Source organism: Halichoerus grypus, chromosome 3 (genome assembly GCF_964656455.1).
Source record: "Halichoerus grypus chromosome 3, mHalGry1.hap1.1, whole genome shotgun sequence".
NCBI classification, from domain to species: Eukaryota; Metazoa; Chordata; class Mammalia; order Carnivora; family Phocidae; genus Halichoerus; species Halichoerus grypus.
Genome location: NC_135714.1, coordinates 122,687,775 through 122,708,531, shown reverse-complemented (window position 1 = coordinate 122,708,531; position 20,757 = coordinate 122,687,775). Strand labels below are relative to the sequence as shown.

The window sequence follows — 20,757 nt, the reverse complement described above, 5'->3', positions numbered from 1 at the left end:
AACAGCCTCTAACAGGAATGTGCAAAAATAAATAAAAGTCTTAGTATCTATTTTCTTGAAGAAATATTTTCTCTTTGAGCGCTGACATATCCCCACTTACTTTTTACTTTAAAACCGTAGTAGTTTTAAATCTTCCCATGTTTAGAACAGAGAAATGGTGAAACCCTCCAACGCCAAATATAAAAAGAAAAGGAAAAAAATAGAACAAAAAGGGAAGAAAATCAACACAAAGTCCAGTATATGATACAGTTGTTAACTTGCAGTATTATTTGAAATGATTTTAGTAGATACTTAAGTAATTAATTCATTCAAGAAACATTTACCATGGCCTACTGTGCGCTTAGGATAGGGCCACAAAGTCATAAAGGTCTTTCTTCTGCCTTCTATCACATCTGACTTGATCTCTTATTTGACTATTCTCAAACTCATGAAGGTTTTTGAATGGGGAAAAAAAAATCATGTGCAAAAGTAATGGTGGAAGATTTTTAGTTCAGTATAAACAATCTTAATCACTACACATTTTTCTGAGCAAGTCACTGTTAATAATTGCTGAATCCAGGAAACTTGCATTCAGATCCTATAACATTTATTGACAACTGAACACTTTGCTAAGCTTGAAAAACCCCAATACCCACTCGTTAACATACGTTCTTCTTAAAAGAGACTCTACACGGTCAGCGACCTTATAAGCAGGAAATTGTTTGATAAGTGTGGGATCTTAGCAACACCATCAAGCCACAGAACCACCTCTACCCCTGGGCAAATATGGCCAGGGCTCCTGGACCCTCAAGGTCCGTGGTCAGAATAATAATTCCTTTAATATGGCTGAAAATGGGCAGCCCATTCTTTCTTCTGGCTGCTTTCTCTTTTCCAGGTTCCACACAGAGTGAACTTCAGCTAAAACAGTTTTGCTACACATGTGACCCTACTAATCTAGCCCCACTCTCCTGAGGCGGCCTGGTGACATTCCCCGTAGCCCAAGATTGACTCTACTGAGTCAGCGCCCTAGGATATCCCAATCTCCATGGCCGGAATTAATGATATTTCCAAAAAGGTGTTCTGTAAAATTCCAAAGTGTGACTTCCTCCCCTTTTGGGTCCCCAGCAGGTGCTCATTTAGCAGGTGCCCTTGAGTGACTACTACGGTACTATTTCCATTTTAATCTATCTTTAGACTAAAGATAGTCGGAGATTTTGCCATTCATGATGCTAAAGGTTCCTTTGGAACTACTTCATCTCCTCCTTGAGAAAACATCCACAGTGCTCTAGGCGTAGCTAACCACATGATTATGATCTTTTGAAATGCTGATGTGAAGCAATAATTCCTCTAATTCAGTTTTGAAGCATTAGACTTTTATCAAACTCTAATGTGTAGTGTGTCTCAGGTAGTAATATAGTTGTCATTTCAGTCAGGAATAAAAACAAGTGTCATACAAAATTGACATTTTGGGAAAAAGGGAGGAAAGTCCATGGTCTTTTTCCAAGGTTACAATTTTGTATGTAATTGGCCACAGTGCGGGCATTCGTTAAGTACCAATAGTGCTTTCTTTAATCAGACCTGTTACGTCTATCATCTTGTAACGAAAGCATGTTTTCTTTTGGCCAACTGGTGACACCGTATCCAGCAATCTGAAGATGTACTCAAGTAAGTCGAAGGAAAACTCTCTTTTTTCTAGTTAGAATTGGGATGAAATGGGTTTTGTTTGGTTTGGTTCGTTTGGGGTTTTTTAGATAATTTTTTTAGTTGAAGTATAGTTGACACACGATGTTACATTAGTTTCACAACACAGTGATCTGACAACTCTATATGTTGTTACATTCATCACCAGCATAGCTACCATCGGTCACCATACACGACTATTACAATACCAATGACCATATTCCCTGTACTGTACTGTACCTTTTCAGGGATGACGTGTTTTCATTCTCTTTAGCTAGATTCTGAGAAATGTTTTGCTTCCTTAAACAGAGATCAAATATATCCTTATCAAATGGGTCACCTACAGGAATACCTTTGTAAAGGCAACTACCGTGGAGTAATGCTAAGAAAATAAATCATATAGAAGCAGAGGCAACCTTACCTCCCAAGATCCTGGCCCTACCCTGCCACAGGAACCCTTATAAAAAAAACATCAGCTGCATGAGGGCAGACACCACGGACCACGGCCAATAAGTGTTAGCTGAATGCATGGCAGGCTTCATATGCATTCACTGGGCTTCGGACCCTAGCTTCCAGGGACAGTGCCAGGGATAGGAGGAAACTGAGGACACTTGTTAATTAACAAATTGTGTCTGTTTTATATATAAACACTTATAGCAGGTTTCTGCTTTTCTACCGAGGATGTTTCTTTCCATTTTTAACATGTGCTTTATAAACTTATAATCTACGGGTTGCTTGGGTGGCTCAGTCGTTAAGCGTCTGCCTTCAGCTCAGGGCATGATCCCAGGGCCCTGGGATCGAGCCCCACGTTGGGCTCCCTGCTCTACCGGGAGTCTGCTTCTCCCCCTGCCTGCCACTCCCCCTGCTTGTGCTCTCTGTCTCTCTCTGACAAATAAAATCTTAAAAAAAAAAAAAGAAAAGAAAACTTAAAATCTGCTACAAAAAAAAGAATTGATGTCCAATTTCATAGAAGGCTGTTAGTTTTGTCCTGAGGCAATAAGATTTGTATAACATGCATAAAATTTGCCTATAAAGATTGCCAGCTAGATTAGTATCTTTATCATTAAATGGGTAGCTAACAGAATAATGACAGGTTTAAGAAAACATTGTAAAGAAAAATGGCACATAAACCAAGTGTCATTTTGGTGAATTTGGCACATCCAACTTTTTTTTTTATGGGGTTAATACTATTGCATGGACCAAGATAAACTTCAACATGTAAATGTTTTTAAAACTTGAAAGACACATTGCAGTGCTATAAAACCAGGAAACCATTCAGAAGAAAGAGCATCGCTATGCCTTATAGGGCTATTCTTATGGCAATACAATTGCCACTTTCTTCACAAGTAGAAAAAAACTGATTTCAGTTCTTATTCTTAAACTTGGGTGCCAAGTTCACTTTTTGCAGCTTAAAGTTTCATAAGATGTATTTTGGCTATTTTGCACTGATTGCCACTGTTGGCTTGCACGTATCTTTCTGGATATGCTTGCTGCATTTGACATTGTGACTACTCATTCTTCTCACTACTCTCTGCTCTTGATTTCCCTGGTTCTATTCCTCTTTCGCTATCAGTCCTTTCCTTCCTTCCTTCCTTCCTTCCTTCCTTCCTTCCTTCCTTCCTTCCTTCCTTCCTTCCTCCCTTCCTTCCTTCCTTCCTTTTCTTTTTCTTTCTTTTCTTTTTTGTCTTTTTGAGCTCTTTCTTTTCTGCCAGTCTCCCTAAGGGTTGATGCCCCCACTACAATTCTCTTTATTCATCCATATGGATGATTATATCATATATTACAGGATTGACTCCAACTTATGTGCTTAACACTCTCAAACCTTATCTCCAGGCCTTACCTGATTCTTGAACTCCAGATTCACACATTAAAGCCTTTCTAGACCTATTTACTTGGATATCCCATCAGATGCCATCATTTTGCCCTCTCTTACCCCCAGTAGAGGCTATTTCTCCTCTTATATTCCCAACTAAGTTATTGACAGTCCCACTCCCACATCCCCAGGGCATCATCTTAGAAGCCCCTACATCCAACCACTGCCCGCTGCTCATCTCCCACTTCCACCCTAATACTAGTGCATAGTTCAAACCATGCTCATATCTCACCTGGATAATTGCAATAGCTTCCTAATTGGTAGCCTTAACTCTTAAATCTGTGGCTCACACTGAAGGTAGACAGATGTACAGAGACAACAACAATAACAACAACAAAACCAACCACCTTTCCACTGCTTAAAATTGGTTCCCACATGATATAGAGTCTAAAAAGTAAAGACGCATCTACTTCAAATGGATCCAAGTCCCTGCTGCATCTGGCTTCTATCTTCCTCTCTAATTCATTCCCAACATCCCTTTACTCTCATCTCATACATCACTAAGAAACAAACGCTTGTATTTCTCCCCAGACACTGGGCTTCTTCAGTCATGTATGACTTTTTCCATATTAGTCACTCTGAAACATTCCTCCCACCTTTCCCACTGGTCCATTCTTGTTCATCTTTCAGATCTAGCTTTATTTCTCCCAATGCTCTTCCTCTGAGCCTTAAGGCTGGTTTCTTCTTTTGTCAAAGCACTCAGGGGTTAGCTGATTGAAATTGGTGTGGCTGCCCTCTCATACCAAAAACACCTCAACGACAAAAAATTTGTATTTCTCTACATCCGCATAGCTACCAGAGTGCTTAGAGCAGAGAGGATGCTCAGTAGATGTTCAACTGAACAACAACAAAAAATTGAATTTGACTACATGAAGCCTGATATTAAAGAATTAATATTGACTCATAGGCATCACCTCTTTCTTTTCTAAGAATTCAGAAATCATTTTAAATAAGCTATTCTAGATTTTTTTTTCTAGAGATTAAGCTTACCAGTTTGCTTCTAGATTTTATTTTCTCTGCTGAGGCAACTGAAAAAAAAAACATTTTCCTATCTTCCATCTTTTGACATCTATCTTGTCCTGAGTGGTTTCTCCAAGTTTACCAATAGTGTTTCTGTCACTTCATCTGCAAGTCCCTTTTGGACCTTGTCATGAAATTTCTCTGAATCTGGACATTGAATTAATTTTAAATGATGGTCATATCTCTTTTGAGAGCTTCACTTCCCAACTTGTCATATTCCTTTTCCCTATTTCCATTTAAAGAGCATTCTCTTTGAAAGGAGATAAAAATACATCTATGGCTGTGGAATCAATTTAATGTAAGTATGATGTGGTCAAAACATCATACTCTCATAACTGCCCACCCTTAAGGATTACTGCCTTAAAAACTGTCTCAGTTCTTTAGACAGAGCGAGGCCAAAGAGAACTAGAGATACTGCTGGACAACGTAGAGGAGCTGTTTCCTCTATTTCAACAAATCCCCTGATGCTCAATATACAGAGCATCCCAGAAGAGTTTCATGATTTTTCCTCTAAGTGACACCATCCTCCTCTTACATCTTGTATCTGACTATATTCATAGAGACTTGATCCATTTTTTCTCTGCACAGCATTGTAAGTGACCCAAATGTGTTTTCCCTTTCTTACCTCTTGCCCTTTCCTGATACCATACAGAATAAGTTCTGTGCTAAAAAATCAGATCACTTTGTCCCAACTTTTTTTAGAAGAAAACCTTTGTAATAAGTTCAAAATATATCAGAAGTGAGTTAAAATTATCCATTCGACAAATTCTTAAGTACTTATTATATACTAGCCTCTGTGTCACTAAGGGGGCAAAGACACTTGGATTTTGGGTCATTGACCCTGAAAAGTTTGTATGGTTCTAAGAAAAATACAGAGCAACGTGTGAGCTTGTTAGCTTTAACATTTTAACTTTTCCCCAAATTCATAAATCGGAAGAAAGAGTTCTAAGGAAACCATTTGGGAAGTAATATGTGTCATGTGCAATATGGAAGACACAGTGAATGGAGGCCTGGCTTTACCTGGAACATCACAACGTAGGAGACAAACTGGTTGGCTGCTCTGATGGATGAGCAAAAGAGAGAGGCTGCATCAGGATTAGACAGTATTCCTAGAGTTGATCAAGGCAACGGTGGCAGGAGGGTTGCCATGGACCAAATGTGAGCCTCACACACAAGAGAGAACAGGAATGAACTTGTCTTAGGGCTTGTCTAAAAGCGCCATCTAGAGGGGTGAACAATCCTCAGCAGAAGTATTGTCAACGCTAATAGGTTGAGGGAGGATTAAGTGACCAGCAAGAATAGAGAGGCATCATCCTCAAGAGAGCAGCAGATGAGAAATATCCAACTATGGGAGTGAGGGGTCTCCACAGAACACACAAAAGTGCCCATGAGAAACAGAATCCGTTTTCTTCCATCATCTAAGACCAGAGAGTGTGATCACCATGATAATACCTACCAAGAAAAAACTTCCCTGCTCCTCTTGCCTCTCCTCCCTCTTTCCTGTCCCAAGCCCAAAGGTATCAGAAACATTCATCAGCAGCAATAGGGAGATGGTGTGAAAGGTCTTGGCAAGAAGAAAAAAGAGGATCCGCCCCCTTCTCTGAGTGCAGGCCTCCCACCTGCGGGACACCCGAGGTGAACCAATAGCAAATGTGGCCCATCATCACAGCTATAGAACTATTCAAAATGTTAAGCATGGGGTAAAGAATGCCTAATTTCTTGAGGGAGTTATATACGCTTCCCAAAGCAGGTAACTCTTAATCACAGTCTTAAAGAATGAGTAGAAATGTGTGAAATTGGGACTTTGGGAAGAGAGTTCCAGCTCAGAGAACATCACCAGCAACAATGGAGGCCCCTAAACACATGGTGTGTTGGGTACATGGTGAGCTGTTTGGTGCAACAGGGCACAGGGCCAGTTGTGGTGCCCAGTGATTCCAGAAAAAATGGACTCCAGTCAGGTAAGGAGAGAAGCCTTGTACACCATGGTAAAACTTACAGTAAAACATTCCTCAACATTAAGAAATCTACTAACATACATCCTGAGAAGATAATACTTATTAACTTGATTTCTACCTTCCAAATTTTTTAAATTTAACTCAGATATGCTTCTGTATTGCATTATGCTTGCAAAGGTGTCATATCTATGATGTTAATTTTCCATTTACCATCTCGGGGGTCGTGCCTCCGTGGGGAAGCTGCTTCCTGGTGTTTACATTTTTTTGCCTCCAGATTTCACAGTCTAAACAAACATTCATTTCAAATCTTTTCATGGCAGCATATCTAGTATACCAGCTAGACCTTGTACAAGGTTTAAACAGTCAGCTAAGTTCATAGGCGACTTCCTGAAACACAGAGAACTAGATATAAACAGGGATGCCCATAAAAATCCCAACTTTCTCATTGTCAGACTCCCCGCCTTCAGGAGATGTACACTACTCTTGCACCTGACCCCCAAAGTCTGATGCCCACTCGGGCTTCCTTCAACCTTCTCTTTCTAAGGAGCCCCTTCTCTGCCTCCAGGGGAGCATTTCTGGCGCCTCAGCTGATGGGACCCTGCCTCCCCCCAGCATTTCTGTCCATCCCTGTGGTCAACAAATGTCATGAGAAAAGGAACAGAAGCAGTCCCCGAATTCAGAACCCTGGATGGACTGTCCCCCAACATAAAGAGCAACTTCTCCTGAGAAGAAGCCTTCTAAATTGCACGCCATCTTTTCCCAAATAATAGCTGATGTGCCTGAGTTACAGCTAGCTGGCCAGTTTTCCCCCACAGGGCAATTTCTTTATATGACAGAAATCTCTTGAAATGGAAAAATGAATAAATTTCTAACCGATCTTATCTCACTGCACCTCCTGGAGTCACATTTGTGACATGGTGCGTGTGTGTGTGTGTGTGTGTGTGTGTGTGTGTGTGTGTGTGTTGTTGTTTTCTCCTCGAGCCTGTGGGATCTGTCAAGTCTGATGATTGTGACAAACACCCAGGGTCGCAGGAGCCAACGAGATAGTTGGCCTGGAGGGCTGAAGTGTTCTCAGTCTGTCCTTCGATGCCTCCCTAGAGCCTACCCTGCGCTTCGGGGATGCCGAGTATCATGTCGAGGAAAGGCCTGGCTCCGTGGAGATCTGTGTCTGGAGGACAGGCCCTGACCTTTCCCAAGCGTCGTCTGTCACTGTGCACTCCAGGAAGACAGAGCCAGCAGCAGCAGAAGGTGAGAGGGCCATTTAAAAATTATATCATTATCAAGATATACGTATAGGGTGGGGTCTAGTCTATCAAGTGTAGTATGCCTGGTCTTTGTTGATAGACTTTGATTTTAAGTTTCTCCTACCTGAGCGCATAAATGGTCTGCATATGAATGACTATTCAAACAGTAACTTTTATGATTCATTCTTTACCCACTGGCTTGTCATGGACCCAAATTAATTTTCCAGAGTTCAGAATATTTGTAGATACTGTAAGCTGCTCAAAACAGTATTTTAGACCAAGGTACCCTTTTAATTGCTGAGCAAGGCCCATCTCCTGGGAAAATCCAGGCCCCTGTTAAGACCCTAGAAGGATAGGAGGTTTGCATTCAGACTTAGGCGTTTTCCTTGGCTTCAAGCAGCATGTCCTCATGTCCCACTCATCTTTGCCTCTCTTGATAGGGACAATCAGGGCCTGGCCATAAGAGGAGCTAGGCAGTTCTGAATAAAACTTCCTCTGGGGAGCCTGTCAGCTGCTTTACCAAAAAATAACCCCAAGAGCAAAGAAGAATTCAACAGGAAAAGAAGGGGAAATTTCCAATTACATTGATACCCACATTTTCTCTTTTGCCACCTGAGACCTTTTAGTCTTCTGGGTTATGGGCGATCAGTTAGTTCAGGACTAGCATCATCTAGTCAGTGAGAATATTTTAAGAGAAAAGCACAAATCCTGCAAATAAAACCCAACAATATAAAAGCCTATACTAACCAATGAGGCATAAAGAGAGTAAAATAGGCATTTACCTCTGAAAATGCAAACCCAGTTTCAGCATGTACCCAGAAAGTTAAGGGAAATAAAGACAGCCAATTGGGTTTAGAGCACAGTGCTTGCTTTTGGAAGAATTCACAGGTTATAACCCTCCAGTGACTATATCATAGCATATGGTACATGACACTAGTAATGATGCTTACAAGTAATTTTTTTGCTTTTTTTTTTCTTTTCTTTCTTTTTCTTAATTTTCAGAGAAGATCATTTTTTACTCTCTGTTTGTGGAAATGAAAATAAATAGACTAATTGGCTCATTGGGCTATTTGGCTTCTGGTTGGAAAATAAATTCGAATTCATTTATTTTTTTACACTTTTTTTATTTTTTTTTAAGATTTTTATTTATTTATTTGACAGAAAGAGAGAGAGCACAAGCAAGGGGAGTGGCAGAGGGAGAGGGGGAAGCAGGCTCCCCAGTGAGCAGGGAGCCCGACGCAGGGCTCGATCCCAGTACTCTGGCATTATGACCCGAGCCGAATGCCGACACTTACCCAACTGAGCCCCTCGAGTTCATTTAGATAAATCCCCTTGCATGCAAGTAATGACCCTTCTGTAAGCTCTCAGGTAGAGATGGACTAATAGAAGTAATGCATCTGCTCAGCTTGGTTAATTCACAATAATAATTATGCATATGTGGTTAACTATATCATTATAACTTGTTACATAAATAATAATTATAATTTCTTTGTACTAGATGCCTACTATTTGCCAGACTCCATGCTAGAATCCTTGCTGTATTATAGCTAATCATCTTAGCAACCTTGTAAAATAGCAATAATTATCCCCATTTTGCAGTTAAAGAAACTGAGACTCAAGGAGGTTAAATAGTTTGTACAAGTAAGCGATGGACTCAAGATCCAAACCATAGTGCAGAAGATCCCAAGGTCTATCTCCCTTACTCTCTGCCTTGGCACTTTTCAGTGTAATCTTGTTTTGTTTTTCTTATCATAATTATTTAATGGCTTTTTAGAAAAATATCTTCGTGGGCACCTGGGTGGCTCAGTCGGTTAAGCTTCTGACTTTGGCTCAAGTCATGATCCCGAGTCAGGCTCTATGCTGGGCTTGGAGTCTACTTGTCCCTCTGCCCCGCCAATCCCCCCCCCCCCCCCCCACTGCTTGTGCTCTCTCTCTCTCTCATGAATAAATAAAATCTTAAAAAAAAAGAAAAAATATCTTTGCAACAATCTCAAACTTACAGAAAAGCGACAAGTACAGTGAAAAAACACTTTTTTTCCTGAATCATTGAGAGCAAGTTGTCAATAAATTTGGAATCATCTATGAAAACTTAGAATGCCATTTCTACAAAGGCATTCTCCTCTGTGACCACAATGCAAGCATGAAATCAGGAACTTAACCTGATACATTACCACAGTCCAGTCCTCAGACCTCATTCGAGATCCACCAGGTGTTGCCCAGTCATTCTCTACAGCAAAAGAGTCCAGTTGAGACTCCCACTCTATTTAGTTGTCATGTCTATTGAGTTTCTTTCAACCTGAAATAATTCCTTGTCTTTCCTTGACTTTCATGACCTTGATATTTTTGAAGATTACCAGGTTTGGTAGCATGTAAAATGTCCCCCAGCTTGGGCTTGTCTGATGTTTCCTTATAATTAGATTCAGGCTCTGCATCTTTGGCAGGAATGTTTGCAGAGATGACACTGTGTTCTCGTTGGATTCTATCAAATGGCACACAGTTTCCATTTATCCTATCAATGGTGGTGTTAACTTTGATCACTTGGTTAAGGTGGTATCTGCCAGGTTTCTCCACTATGAAGTTGTTTTTCTTCCTTTGCAATTAATAAATATTTTATGGAGAGATGCCTTGAGACAATATAAATATTCTGTTCCTTGATTAGCATATTTATTTATATTACTTAAGGTTTTCTATTTTATTCCATTGGTTATAATTTATTGCTATCATTACATTTGATGACTTTTTAAATAAGTAGTAAAGAAGCTATAGGATCAGGTGACCCAACTTGCAAAATAATTAATAACCCAGAAAGCAGCAGAAACTCCATGCCTTAGTAAAACCAAGCAGAATGTGGTAAGATTAACCAAATATCTGGCAAAGGTGAATGAGTGAAACCTAATGAAAATAAAATTCATGATAGTGACTTTAACAATTAAAAATTAAAAATGTGAAGTTCTTTATTACAAATTGAAGTTGCTTTCAGAGAGGCTTCAGTCTATCAGTGAGATTTTTGTGGAAGTGTTTGGAAGGTTATGTGCTTGGTCTCAACATGGAGAGCCCTGATGAGGACAGCCCATGTTCATGGATGAGTGACTATCATGGCATTTGGTAGAATATGGGAACTTGCCCTTCTTGGGCATTGAGCCCACAAAATATGATTCTGAGGGTGCTGTGTACATAAGAGAATGCTATTTTTCTCTGAAGGAAATTTTTCTCTGAAGGAAAACTTATGACAATGAATCCTACAGTCTCACTCTTGACTTTGCCTTTCCCACTAGCTGGAATAGATTATGTTGGCATCAGCCGAAATCTCACCTTTGCTCCGGGAGTGCATCTGCAGATATTCCAAGTGACGATCCTTGATGACCTGGGACAGCCCATCTTGGAGGGCCCAGAGAGGTTTGAATTAGTTCTCCAGATGCCAGTGGGTGCAGTGCTTGGAGAACCACATAAAACCACCATTTTCATCAATGACGCCATCTGACTGTAAGCAGAGTGCTTGTAGTTCATTTGATTGAAAGACTTTAAGGACTTAAACACCCAAAAGACGTCTCTTAACAACAGAATGAAACTGTACACATTTAGAACTTAGCAACTCTGAGATATCAGTGATATTGTACTGTCATTGTGTTATATATATTCTGGTGATATGTGCAAATAGAGTTTATGTGGCTGTACGGATATATATAGAGAGAGAGACACATATACAGAGAAAGGATTGAGCCCAGAAAGGATTAGACTGTGCTCTTATTTTCCTTTTCCTATTTTCTTTTACTTTGTTTCTGAAGCTAATGAAAGCCATTGTCACCAATTAAATCAAAAGTTAAGAACAAAAGGATCAGCTTCTCTTTGCCAATTGATGCTGGACATGAAGCACCTTTCAACTGTATACATACTCTCACCCTCTTTCAGTGTTTCAGGTTATTGTGATTAAGAGTTCCCTAAGTGAAATTTGCAGAGAAGCCCAAAGCTCCTTTTTGCCAATTGCTCTGTTTTCCTCCACAAGTCTTACTCAGAGCCACTTAGGTAGGGAAATTCTTTCATCAGCTGTCCCTTCCTTTGCAAATTCCTTTATAAAAGAAGATAAAAAAAATAAAATGATCTTTAAAAATGCAAGTATCATGAAGAAGAAAGAAAAGTTGAAGAGTTGCATAAGCCCCAAACTGCCCAATTTGTTCTTAACTAAGTTTAAGTTGGCAATATAAATACCATCAGCATGCCTCAGCTAATACCACATAAATCAGAGTTTCCAAATTATTTTGAAAACCACATCTTCATTCTGGTCATTATCTTTTAGGTATTTCTTATGCAAATCTGTTTTATTTTTATTTTTTTTCTAATTCCTTTAAATTTGTGTTTCAGACATGACTTAACCTATTCACAAGCCAACATAGCACATGATAAAAACCAATTAAAAAAAAAAAAAAAAACCATTTCAAGAAGCCTTCCCCACAGATACTGAAGAGGGGACAAGAAGGCCCTTGGCTCCCATGCAGTCTGCATATATAAGCAGTGTATCTATCATCAGCCTGGGTTTTGCTTCCTTGCTGGACAGTGTCAGCTTCCCCAACCAGAGAGATTTTTCCAAGCTACTCTGCAACTCTTGACCTCACATTCCCTTCTGTAAAATGAGAAATCTGACCTCGATTTCCAGTTCTAATTCCTGTCTGAGTACTTATCTACCAACAGAAAATCACCCTCCTTCATCTTATAATTTACCCAGCTACCAGGATCAAAATTCTTTTAAACTCGGGATGTCTGGCTCGCTCAGTCAGTGGAGGATGTGACTCTTGATCTTGGGGTTGTGAGTTCAAGCCCCATGCTGGGTATAAAGATTACTTAAAAATAAAATCTTAAAAAAAAAATCTTTTAAACTCAGTTCAATTCAACAGATATTTATCAGGCTTCTCTAACATGTCAGAAAGATATGAATCCTTCACAAATGTTTAAAAAAAAAAATAATGAAAAAACTACATATTGGCCAGGATAACTGTCAGATACATCCAACAGTCCCCAAATAAAGCAACCATCCTGAATTTCCCGCTGAGTACCACTGTGCCTGGGAAAAATCCACATTGTCAGCTTTGTCAAGAAAGCCACAGAGGATTTGGTTTTGAACCTGAAATTAATCCCAGTCTTTCCGTGTTTTTCAGACAATCCCTCTCTCTCACTCTCTTGTCCTGTCTTTTGTTAAGGAACTCCATCCAGAAGAATGCTGTGTTTATGCATACATCTTTTTTCCTGGGTGACATTACCAACAGTGCTTTCTGTGAAGTCTGTTTCATTCCTAGTTTCCTCCCAGAAAGACATGCCGGGAAGCAAAACTACTTTTTTTTGGCTTCTAGGATAAAACCCAGTGTATTCTACATATGACTTTAATTGTACTAAATGAATGTACATACTGAATGAAAGTGATCTAGTGGTCTAAAGGAGTGAAAAATACCCAATTTCCTACCAAGAATGGACTGACACACTATGAAAAATTGGGCTCATTTTCATTCCTCATGTATTCTTCTCTCATGCTAACATTTTTATGGAATAAAAAGTATATACATTTTTTTCTCATTAATACTTCAGCTTTCTAGGCACCTGGGTGGCACAGTCAGTTCAGCAACCGACTTGGTTTCTGCTCTGGTCGTGATCTCAGGGTCATGGGATCGAGCCCCCCATCGGGCTCCGTTGTGAGCTGAGTCTGCTTAAAATTCCCTCTCCCTCTGCCCCTCCCTTCCATGCTCTTTCTCTCTCTCTCTCTTAAATAAATAAATCAATCTTTAAAAAAACACTCCCGTTTTCTTAGGGATTTAGAAAGCATCATGGAGATATACCAGTTGCCCCATAATGTCACTATTACTGAATAAACTATAAATGGAAAGGTGTTGTACATTTTATTCTAGTATCCAGGGCCCGGTTTAAGGATCCCATTTACAGAGTGAATGAAAACCACAGGCAGCCAAGGGCAGTCATTTACTGAAGTGGAGGAGACACCAGGCGTTAAGTCCTCCATGCACGGCTGTACCCACCAGGGCTCAGCCCAGGTGATGATGGCCCATAAGGGACAGCCCAACACTGCTGACTCCACAATGCATTTTCTACCAGGCAAGCATTCTAAAATTTTTTGTCACAAGGCACCACAATGTTGTACCTCCTAACCTTATTATAATAGTGAATAATTATACGCAACCTAAATGGCCCATACTAAGGAAATTGTTAATTGAATTGTGGGAAATCTACTTGATAGAATAGTATGAATTCTAGGTTACCAGTGATCATGTTGCTATTGCAACCTTTAAAAATATGGAAAAGAGTAAAAGGACATGCCTGGAAAAGATAATAACTTTGTGTTAGGGTCAGGAGATTATCAGCCATTTTTTTTTTCCAAACTTACTCTATAGTTACATTGGTAAATATATGTTCAAGAGCAAGTTTTTGCTATTTATGAAATTAAGGAAATTAAGCAGGTTATAACGACCTCACTCTGTTATATTATCACAACTTATGACAGAGTCAAATGGGTCCCTTGGGAACATTAGCCCTGACTTTAGAAAAATGAGCTGGATACAAAGAGGTATCACCAAAACTAAATACAATAAAAGTGAAAATAAAAAGAAAAGGTAAGCAGGGTAGAGAAACGGGGCTTCACCAAATGTGTCTCTAAATATGATGAGGTAGAGACAAGGAAACAAAACAGAGTTTGACAGGTGTAGTAGGCTGAAAATGGCCTCCAAAGAATTCAGGTCTTCCTAGAATGTATGAATTTCACTTACCTGGAGAAAGGATCTTGGCACATGAAATTAAATTAAGGATCTTGAGATGGGAAGACTCTCCAGGGTGGGCCCTAACTCACCATAATCACAAGCATCCTCGTAAGAGAGAGTTGATGGAGAGCACACATAGAAGAGAAAAGATTGGGTAATGGGGCCACAAGCCAAGGGAGGCCGGCAGCCACCCGAGCTGGGAGAGGCCAGAAGTGGATCCCCCTCTAGAGCCCCTGGGAGAAGTGAGCCCTGCCATCATCTAGACTTTGTCCCGGTGATACTGATTTCAGACTTCTACACTTGTATCCCTCTGTAAGTCAAATTCATAATGCTCAGATGAAGGGCAAGTGATCTTCATAGCCTTGAAAGGATATTTTCAGAGCAGGGGACATATATGCAGCTGTTTTCCTTTCTCTTTACTCATTCACCAGTCTCTCTTGACCTGAGGTTCATGTTGTCATTTGAAGGACCAGTGCCTCAGATCCTTCCATTCTTAGTATGGTGGCATATCTTGACACTATGATATGTCAACTGGATCCAGTTGAGAGCAAACACAAATTGCTGGACTTGGTACAAAGCCTTGTTCTTTGACTCTACAATGGAATATCAATTTTAAAAAAATGATAGGGGGCACCTGGGTGGCTCAGTGGTTAAGCGTCTGCCTTCGGCTCAGGTCATGATCCCAGGGTCCTGGGATCGAGTCCCACATGAGGCTCCCTGCTCAGCGGGGAGCCTGCTTCTCCCTTTCCCGCTCCCCCTGCTTGTGTTCCCTCTCTTGCTGTGTCTCTCTCTGTCAAATAAATAAATAAAATCTTTAAAAAAAAAATGATAGGCAGTCAGAAATCATCACAAAAGCTTGCCTCTTCTACCCCACCCCCACATTTATAATGTTAAACTAGGAATTTGAGTTCAAAATTACAACCCCCAAAGAAGTCTACCATAATTTTGTGTTAAGAATATTTTATTGTAAAAAAAAAAAAGAATATTTTATTGTACTTCCCTAAAAATTGGTGATTCATGCAGTGACTCTCTACTAACCAAAAAGTTTAATTAACCAGAACTACTCAACCATCTTTCCAGAAATTGAGCAGTTTGCTTACTGTTCTTAGTATGATCTATTTGTTTGGTAAATGTTAGGAAGAATGAGAAAAAAAAAACAAACCAGTTTGCTTCTATAAGAGGTAAGCACTGTGGATGTGATAGTGTTCCATAAGGAAACGAGACTGGGGTGTTGTACATTATGCCTCATTTCCTGACTGTGAGTAGCACTAAGCACCCGCATAAATGACTGAATGCAGATTATGCATTTGACATTCCTAAAAACACCTTCAGTAAAAGAAAGGTCGAGGCTGTGTCATATTACTCTTTATGTCCAGCACCGGACACCACACGTGGCACATAGGATTGTGTTTCAAGATTACAAGTAAATGAGCAAATAAATTGATGACCCAAGTATATGACTAAAGTGCTCTTCTTCCTAAAGGAATTTTTATTGGGTCAAGGTCCCAGCAGGCAAGTCATGGCACACTCAAAAGTATTTAACTGGAGGGTGTTCAATGAGGGGAATGTTGCAGAGGTGTGGGCAGGATTAAGGGAACCAAAAGGGGTGCAGAAGCACTGAGGGACCAGGGACAACTAGGAGTCATCACCACCATGAGGCCTGAGGGGAAAGCACAGAGCGGCGACCAGAGCCTCGAAAGGAGAGTAGCTGAAACCCTATGGAGAGAGGAACCAACCAAAGGAGCCGTATATGCAGGGCGAGCCAGGGAATCAGTCTCCTAAGCTCTCTGCTCCTACACCCTGCTCTCCTGCGGGCACTTCCCATCAGGCAGATCCAACAGGAGGCCAGAGGGAAAGGGAGCCTAGTTGCCATGGTCCACTGGACTCATCTCCTCAGGCACCAGAGAAGCAGGGACAGTGCATTTGGGGGAGACAGACCGAGACGATAACCAGCTCACAGGTGAACTGAATGGACAGCCTCGACAGGACTTACGGGCCTCCGAGTCTGAGGAAGCTCAGTTCATCATCCCCGGGTGGGTGTTCTACATCCAAATCTGAAGGACAAAGGGACAATGAATGCAATAAAATAAGAACTACAGTTTCTTCGGTACAGTCACTTCAGGAGTGTCAGTAAACATCCCAGAGCGGAACACTGAGATAATCTAACAACAAATATGGCAAATACACTGGGACCACATGTGGCCCATTTGGCTGTTTTGGAAATGACGTTTGTATATCTCTATGTCAGATGGCCAAAGCTATCGTGTACATTGAAAGAAACAATAGCGTCACACATGTTACCTCTCCAGCCGTGCCCCAAGTGATGTCTCTTCTCATCGACGATGACACATCTGCCACCAAAAACAAAAACAGACCTCTCCTGGCTTCCCACTAGTGTGTAGGACCGTAGGACACATTTTCCAGGGCTCTGCTCATCCCAGCACACGTCAGCCCTCAGGACAGTCACTTGCCCTCCGAGCTAACAAATCCACAGCTATCACGTAGACAAAAATCTGTGAGCCTCCTCTTTTAGCTGACTCTTACTTCTCTACAATCGGAAATCCTTTAAGGCTCGAATTACTTTAAAACCTTGATGCGGCGTTTCAGTCTGTAAATAGATACCGATTCTTCTCAAATTGGAGGGTGGGTGCTTCCCGATGGGTATCTGCCTGGGTGCCAGGGCGTGCCAAACCAGATCGTAATGTGAAATTTGATGCATCTCCCTCAAGCATTCGTGATATGTATTTGAAACATTTTAATGAAAACAAATACAGTACGGATGAAAATAGAAAATTTTCCTTACTGAGACAAGCCACAAATTTTAAAGTGTTTTGTCATTTCAGCTTCTTGCTCAGCTCCCCAGCGTAACATGTATGTGGCCTTTTTGCGATCAGAGCTACTGTCTGTAAAAACATTTAATCCACACAGACATAACCTAAAAGAATGCATCTTTTTCTGCCATTTTTTAAATCTCATTTTCAGCCCAAATCTTCCAATTACGAGAAGACAAGAGCCATCTGCTCAGCCGAGAGCATTAATGACACCCTGACCTTGTGTGGCCGGCTGGCCGCAGCTCCCAGCACCAGCGACGGGGACCGCAGGAATCGGATGCCACACTTTCTTCACCGACACGAAATCAATCACACTTGACCCCATCTACGTCCAAGCCAGCTCAAGGCTACAGTGCGCAGCTCGAGCTGTCACTACCGCTGCTGATGGGGGCTTGCGCTTCTGAGTCCAGTTGTCATCGTAAACAAAGATGGGCACTGGTAGTAGCCCAATGGGAAATTCCTCGGCTGCAGAATGAAAAGAGAAAATTAGAACTGCTTGAAACCTGCGGAAGTTGGTCCCTGTCACATTCATTCTTTACCACTGAAATAACATGATTTCCGATATATGTAAAATATCTAAGAGCACAATAAACCAGATTTGGGGGCAGGGATTGTTTTTACACCCATTTTGCATTTTTTTCTGTACTGTAATGAGACAAATGGAAGATAAATGGATTTTTTTTTTAAACTTTCCAAAAAAGAAACCCTCATGCACTGTTAGTTTGGATATAAATTGGTGCAGCCACTGTGGAAAATAGTATGGAGGTTCCTCAAAAAATTAAAAATAGAAATGCCATACAATCCAATAATTCCACCACTGGGTATTTACCCAAAGGAAATGAAAACACTGATTCAAAGATATATGCATCCCTATATTCATTGCAGCATTATTTACAATAGCCAAGAAATGGAAGCAACCTAAGTGTCCATCCATGGACAAATGGATAAAGAGGACTCCATGGATGTCTGGGTGGCTCAGTCAGTTAAGCGTCTGCCTTTGGCTCAGGTCATGATCTCGGGGTCCTGGGATCGAGCCCAGCATCAGGTTCCCTGTTCAGTGAGGAATCTTCTCCTCCCCCTCCCTCTCCCCCTCCCTCTTCCTCTCCCCGGCTCGCGCTCATTCTCTTGCTCTCTCTCGCTCGCTCGCTCTCAAATAAATAAAATCTTTAAAAATAAATAAAAATAAATAAATTCTTAAAAAAAAATTCCACATACAGTGGAATATTAGTCAGCCATAAAAAAGAACGGGATCATGCCATTTACAGCAACATGGATGAACCTACAGGGCATTATGCTAAGTGAAATAATTCAGACAGAGAAAGATAAATGCCACATGATTTCACTTATATGTGGAATCTAAAAAACAAAGCAAATAAAAAATAGAAATAGACTCATAAATACAAAGAACAAACTGGTGGTTGCCAGAGGGAAGGGAGTGGGGGGATGGGTGAAATAGGTGAAGGGTTTTAAGAGGTACAAACTTTCAGTTATAACATAAGTAAGTCACAGAGATGAAAAGTACAGCATAGGGAATATAGTCAATAATATTATAATAATGTTGTATGGTGACAGACGCTAACTACTTACATGGTGAGCAATGTAAAGTATATAGAATTGCTGAATCATGATGTTGTGCACCTGAAACTAATAGAATATTGTATGTCAGCTATACTTCAATAATAAAAAAAAAAATTTAAACTTTCCAAGGTGTTATAAGTTTTCTAAGTTCGAGTCCAACACATATGTCCACATTAGCAGGGCTGTATGATAGGCCCTCTCGTTTATTTTGAGTGGACCATTGGCCAGGAACCTTGTTAATGCTTTACACACATTTTTTTCATTTAATCTTACAGCATTCCTATTTGGTATGTATTATTACCTTCAGGCGAAAGAACCATTTTACAGGTAATGAGACTGAGGTTCTGAGAGGTTGGACGGTTTGTCCGAAGTCATCTAGAGAGTCAAGATTGCAACTCAGTCTGATTCTAGAGCTAGAGTTCTTCCCAGCTCAGCCTGTCCCTCAATACTGGACTGCACAGAAACAAAAACCAGATGTAATGATGTCCCTAAGTACTGTAAGATCTATAAGCATCTCCTAGACAATAATTTTTAAAGGTTATCGGTATTGCCCTTACAGTGTCAGGATCAACACATTTCCAATGTCTACTTAATAAAATACATTATATATGTTACACATACTATGTACAGACAAAGGTATTGATTTCAATTGTAGAGGTATCTATAACTGAATTGCTTAACTCAAAAAGATACAACGCTACTAGAAATACATTAACTGAGGAGAATCTTGAAATTTACAGATTTTATACTCATAAAAGGAATGTTAAAGCAAAGGGAGAGCCTTCTCCAGCCCACAGAATGCATGCCTAATCTCAGTGTGTGAAGTGGACAGCAGCTTTCTCTGAAACAGAACACCCCACTCGTGCAATTGTGTGTATAAAGGGTCCAGGTCGGGGCCGGGTGGGTGGGACTCTGCATGAGGAGGAAGCCTCTACAAACTACCCGAACCTCATATCAATGCAATCTCTATGTCACAATTTTTAGCCCTAATAATCATTGTTTTCACTGGGTCCAGACTCCCTCCCCACCCCTCAGCAATCTCCAGCTGGCTGGCTGGCCATTGTAGGCAATAAGTAATCCTTTCTTCCTCCGCTTTCTTTTCTCAAGTCATTCTGAATCTGCTCTGTTGTGTTTTACATAAAAATCAACGAATAGGAAATAATTTCACCAAGCATGTATTTGTGTGCATGAGTATCTATGATTTTTTATGTCCACAATCCTATCCTTCAAGGACTAGAAGAAAGCCGTCAGAGGGTCAGCTGAGTGCCTCCATTGAGGAAAGTGTTCCACAGGTTTGCATCTTGTTGAAACAAGAAATCAGGCCTCTTTGGACATGGAATTATTTGACAAAAATACATTAAAAGACGGGTGCCTAGTTGGCTCAGTCGGAAAAGCATGCGACTCTTGATCTGGGGTTGTGAGTTCAAGCCCCACAGTGGGTGTAGAGATTTCTTAAAAATAAGTAAATAAACTTTAAAAAAAAATACATTTAAGGATTATTATTACTAGTCAATGTCTTCCAAGCTTTTTTCCCTTGTAATACAGAAGTCAATAATTTACAAAGACAAAATTGTGTCAGTGACTCCATTTTCTCATCTGCACAATGATGTCCTTTGTAAGATTGTTGGGAATAAATGCGATGATGTATGTACATTAGTACTTAGGAGGCGCCTGAAAAATTGTAAATACCATCTCCTTCCTTATTCCTATGAACCCTGGCCTGGCCAGTCCCTTAGGTCTTCATTAGCATCCGTTTCCCCAGGCCTCAGCCAGCCTCGTCTGCTTGGCCCAGGAGGGGCTGAAACTGCCTCAGCCAAGATTCAATATACAGGGCCTGATGGGGCC

At 40.6% G+C, this 20,757-nt stretch overlaps 1 protein-coding gene across 1 annotated transcript in view; it reads left to right on the top strand.

The window, feature by feature from the left end:
* FREM3 (FRAS1 related extracellular matrix 3) overlaps window positions 1–20,757 on the top strand; it is an 87,441-nt gene that overhangs the window by 48,246 nt on the left and 18,438 nt on the right. The window contains 8 exon segments of the mRNA XM_078068243.1: window positions 7,606–7,755; window positions 16,401–16,536; window positions 16,676–16,881; window positions 16,884–16,909; window positions 17,486–17,595; window positions 17,597–17,718; window positions 17,721–17,772; window positions 20,682–20,757. Of these exon segments, the coding sequence (XP_077924369.1) occupies window positions 7,606–7,755; window positions 16,401–16,536; window positions 16,676–16,881; window positions 16,884–16,909; window positions 17,486–17,595; window positions 17,597–17,718; window positions 17,721–17,772; window positions 20,682–20,757 (878 nt within the window).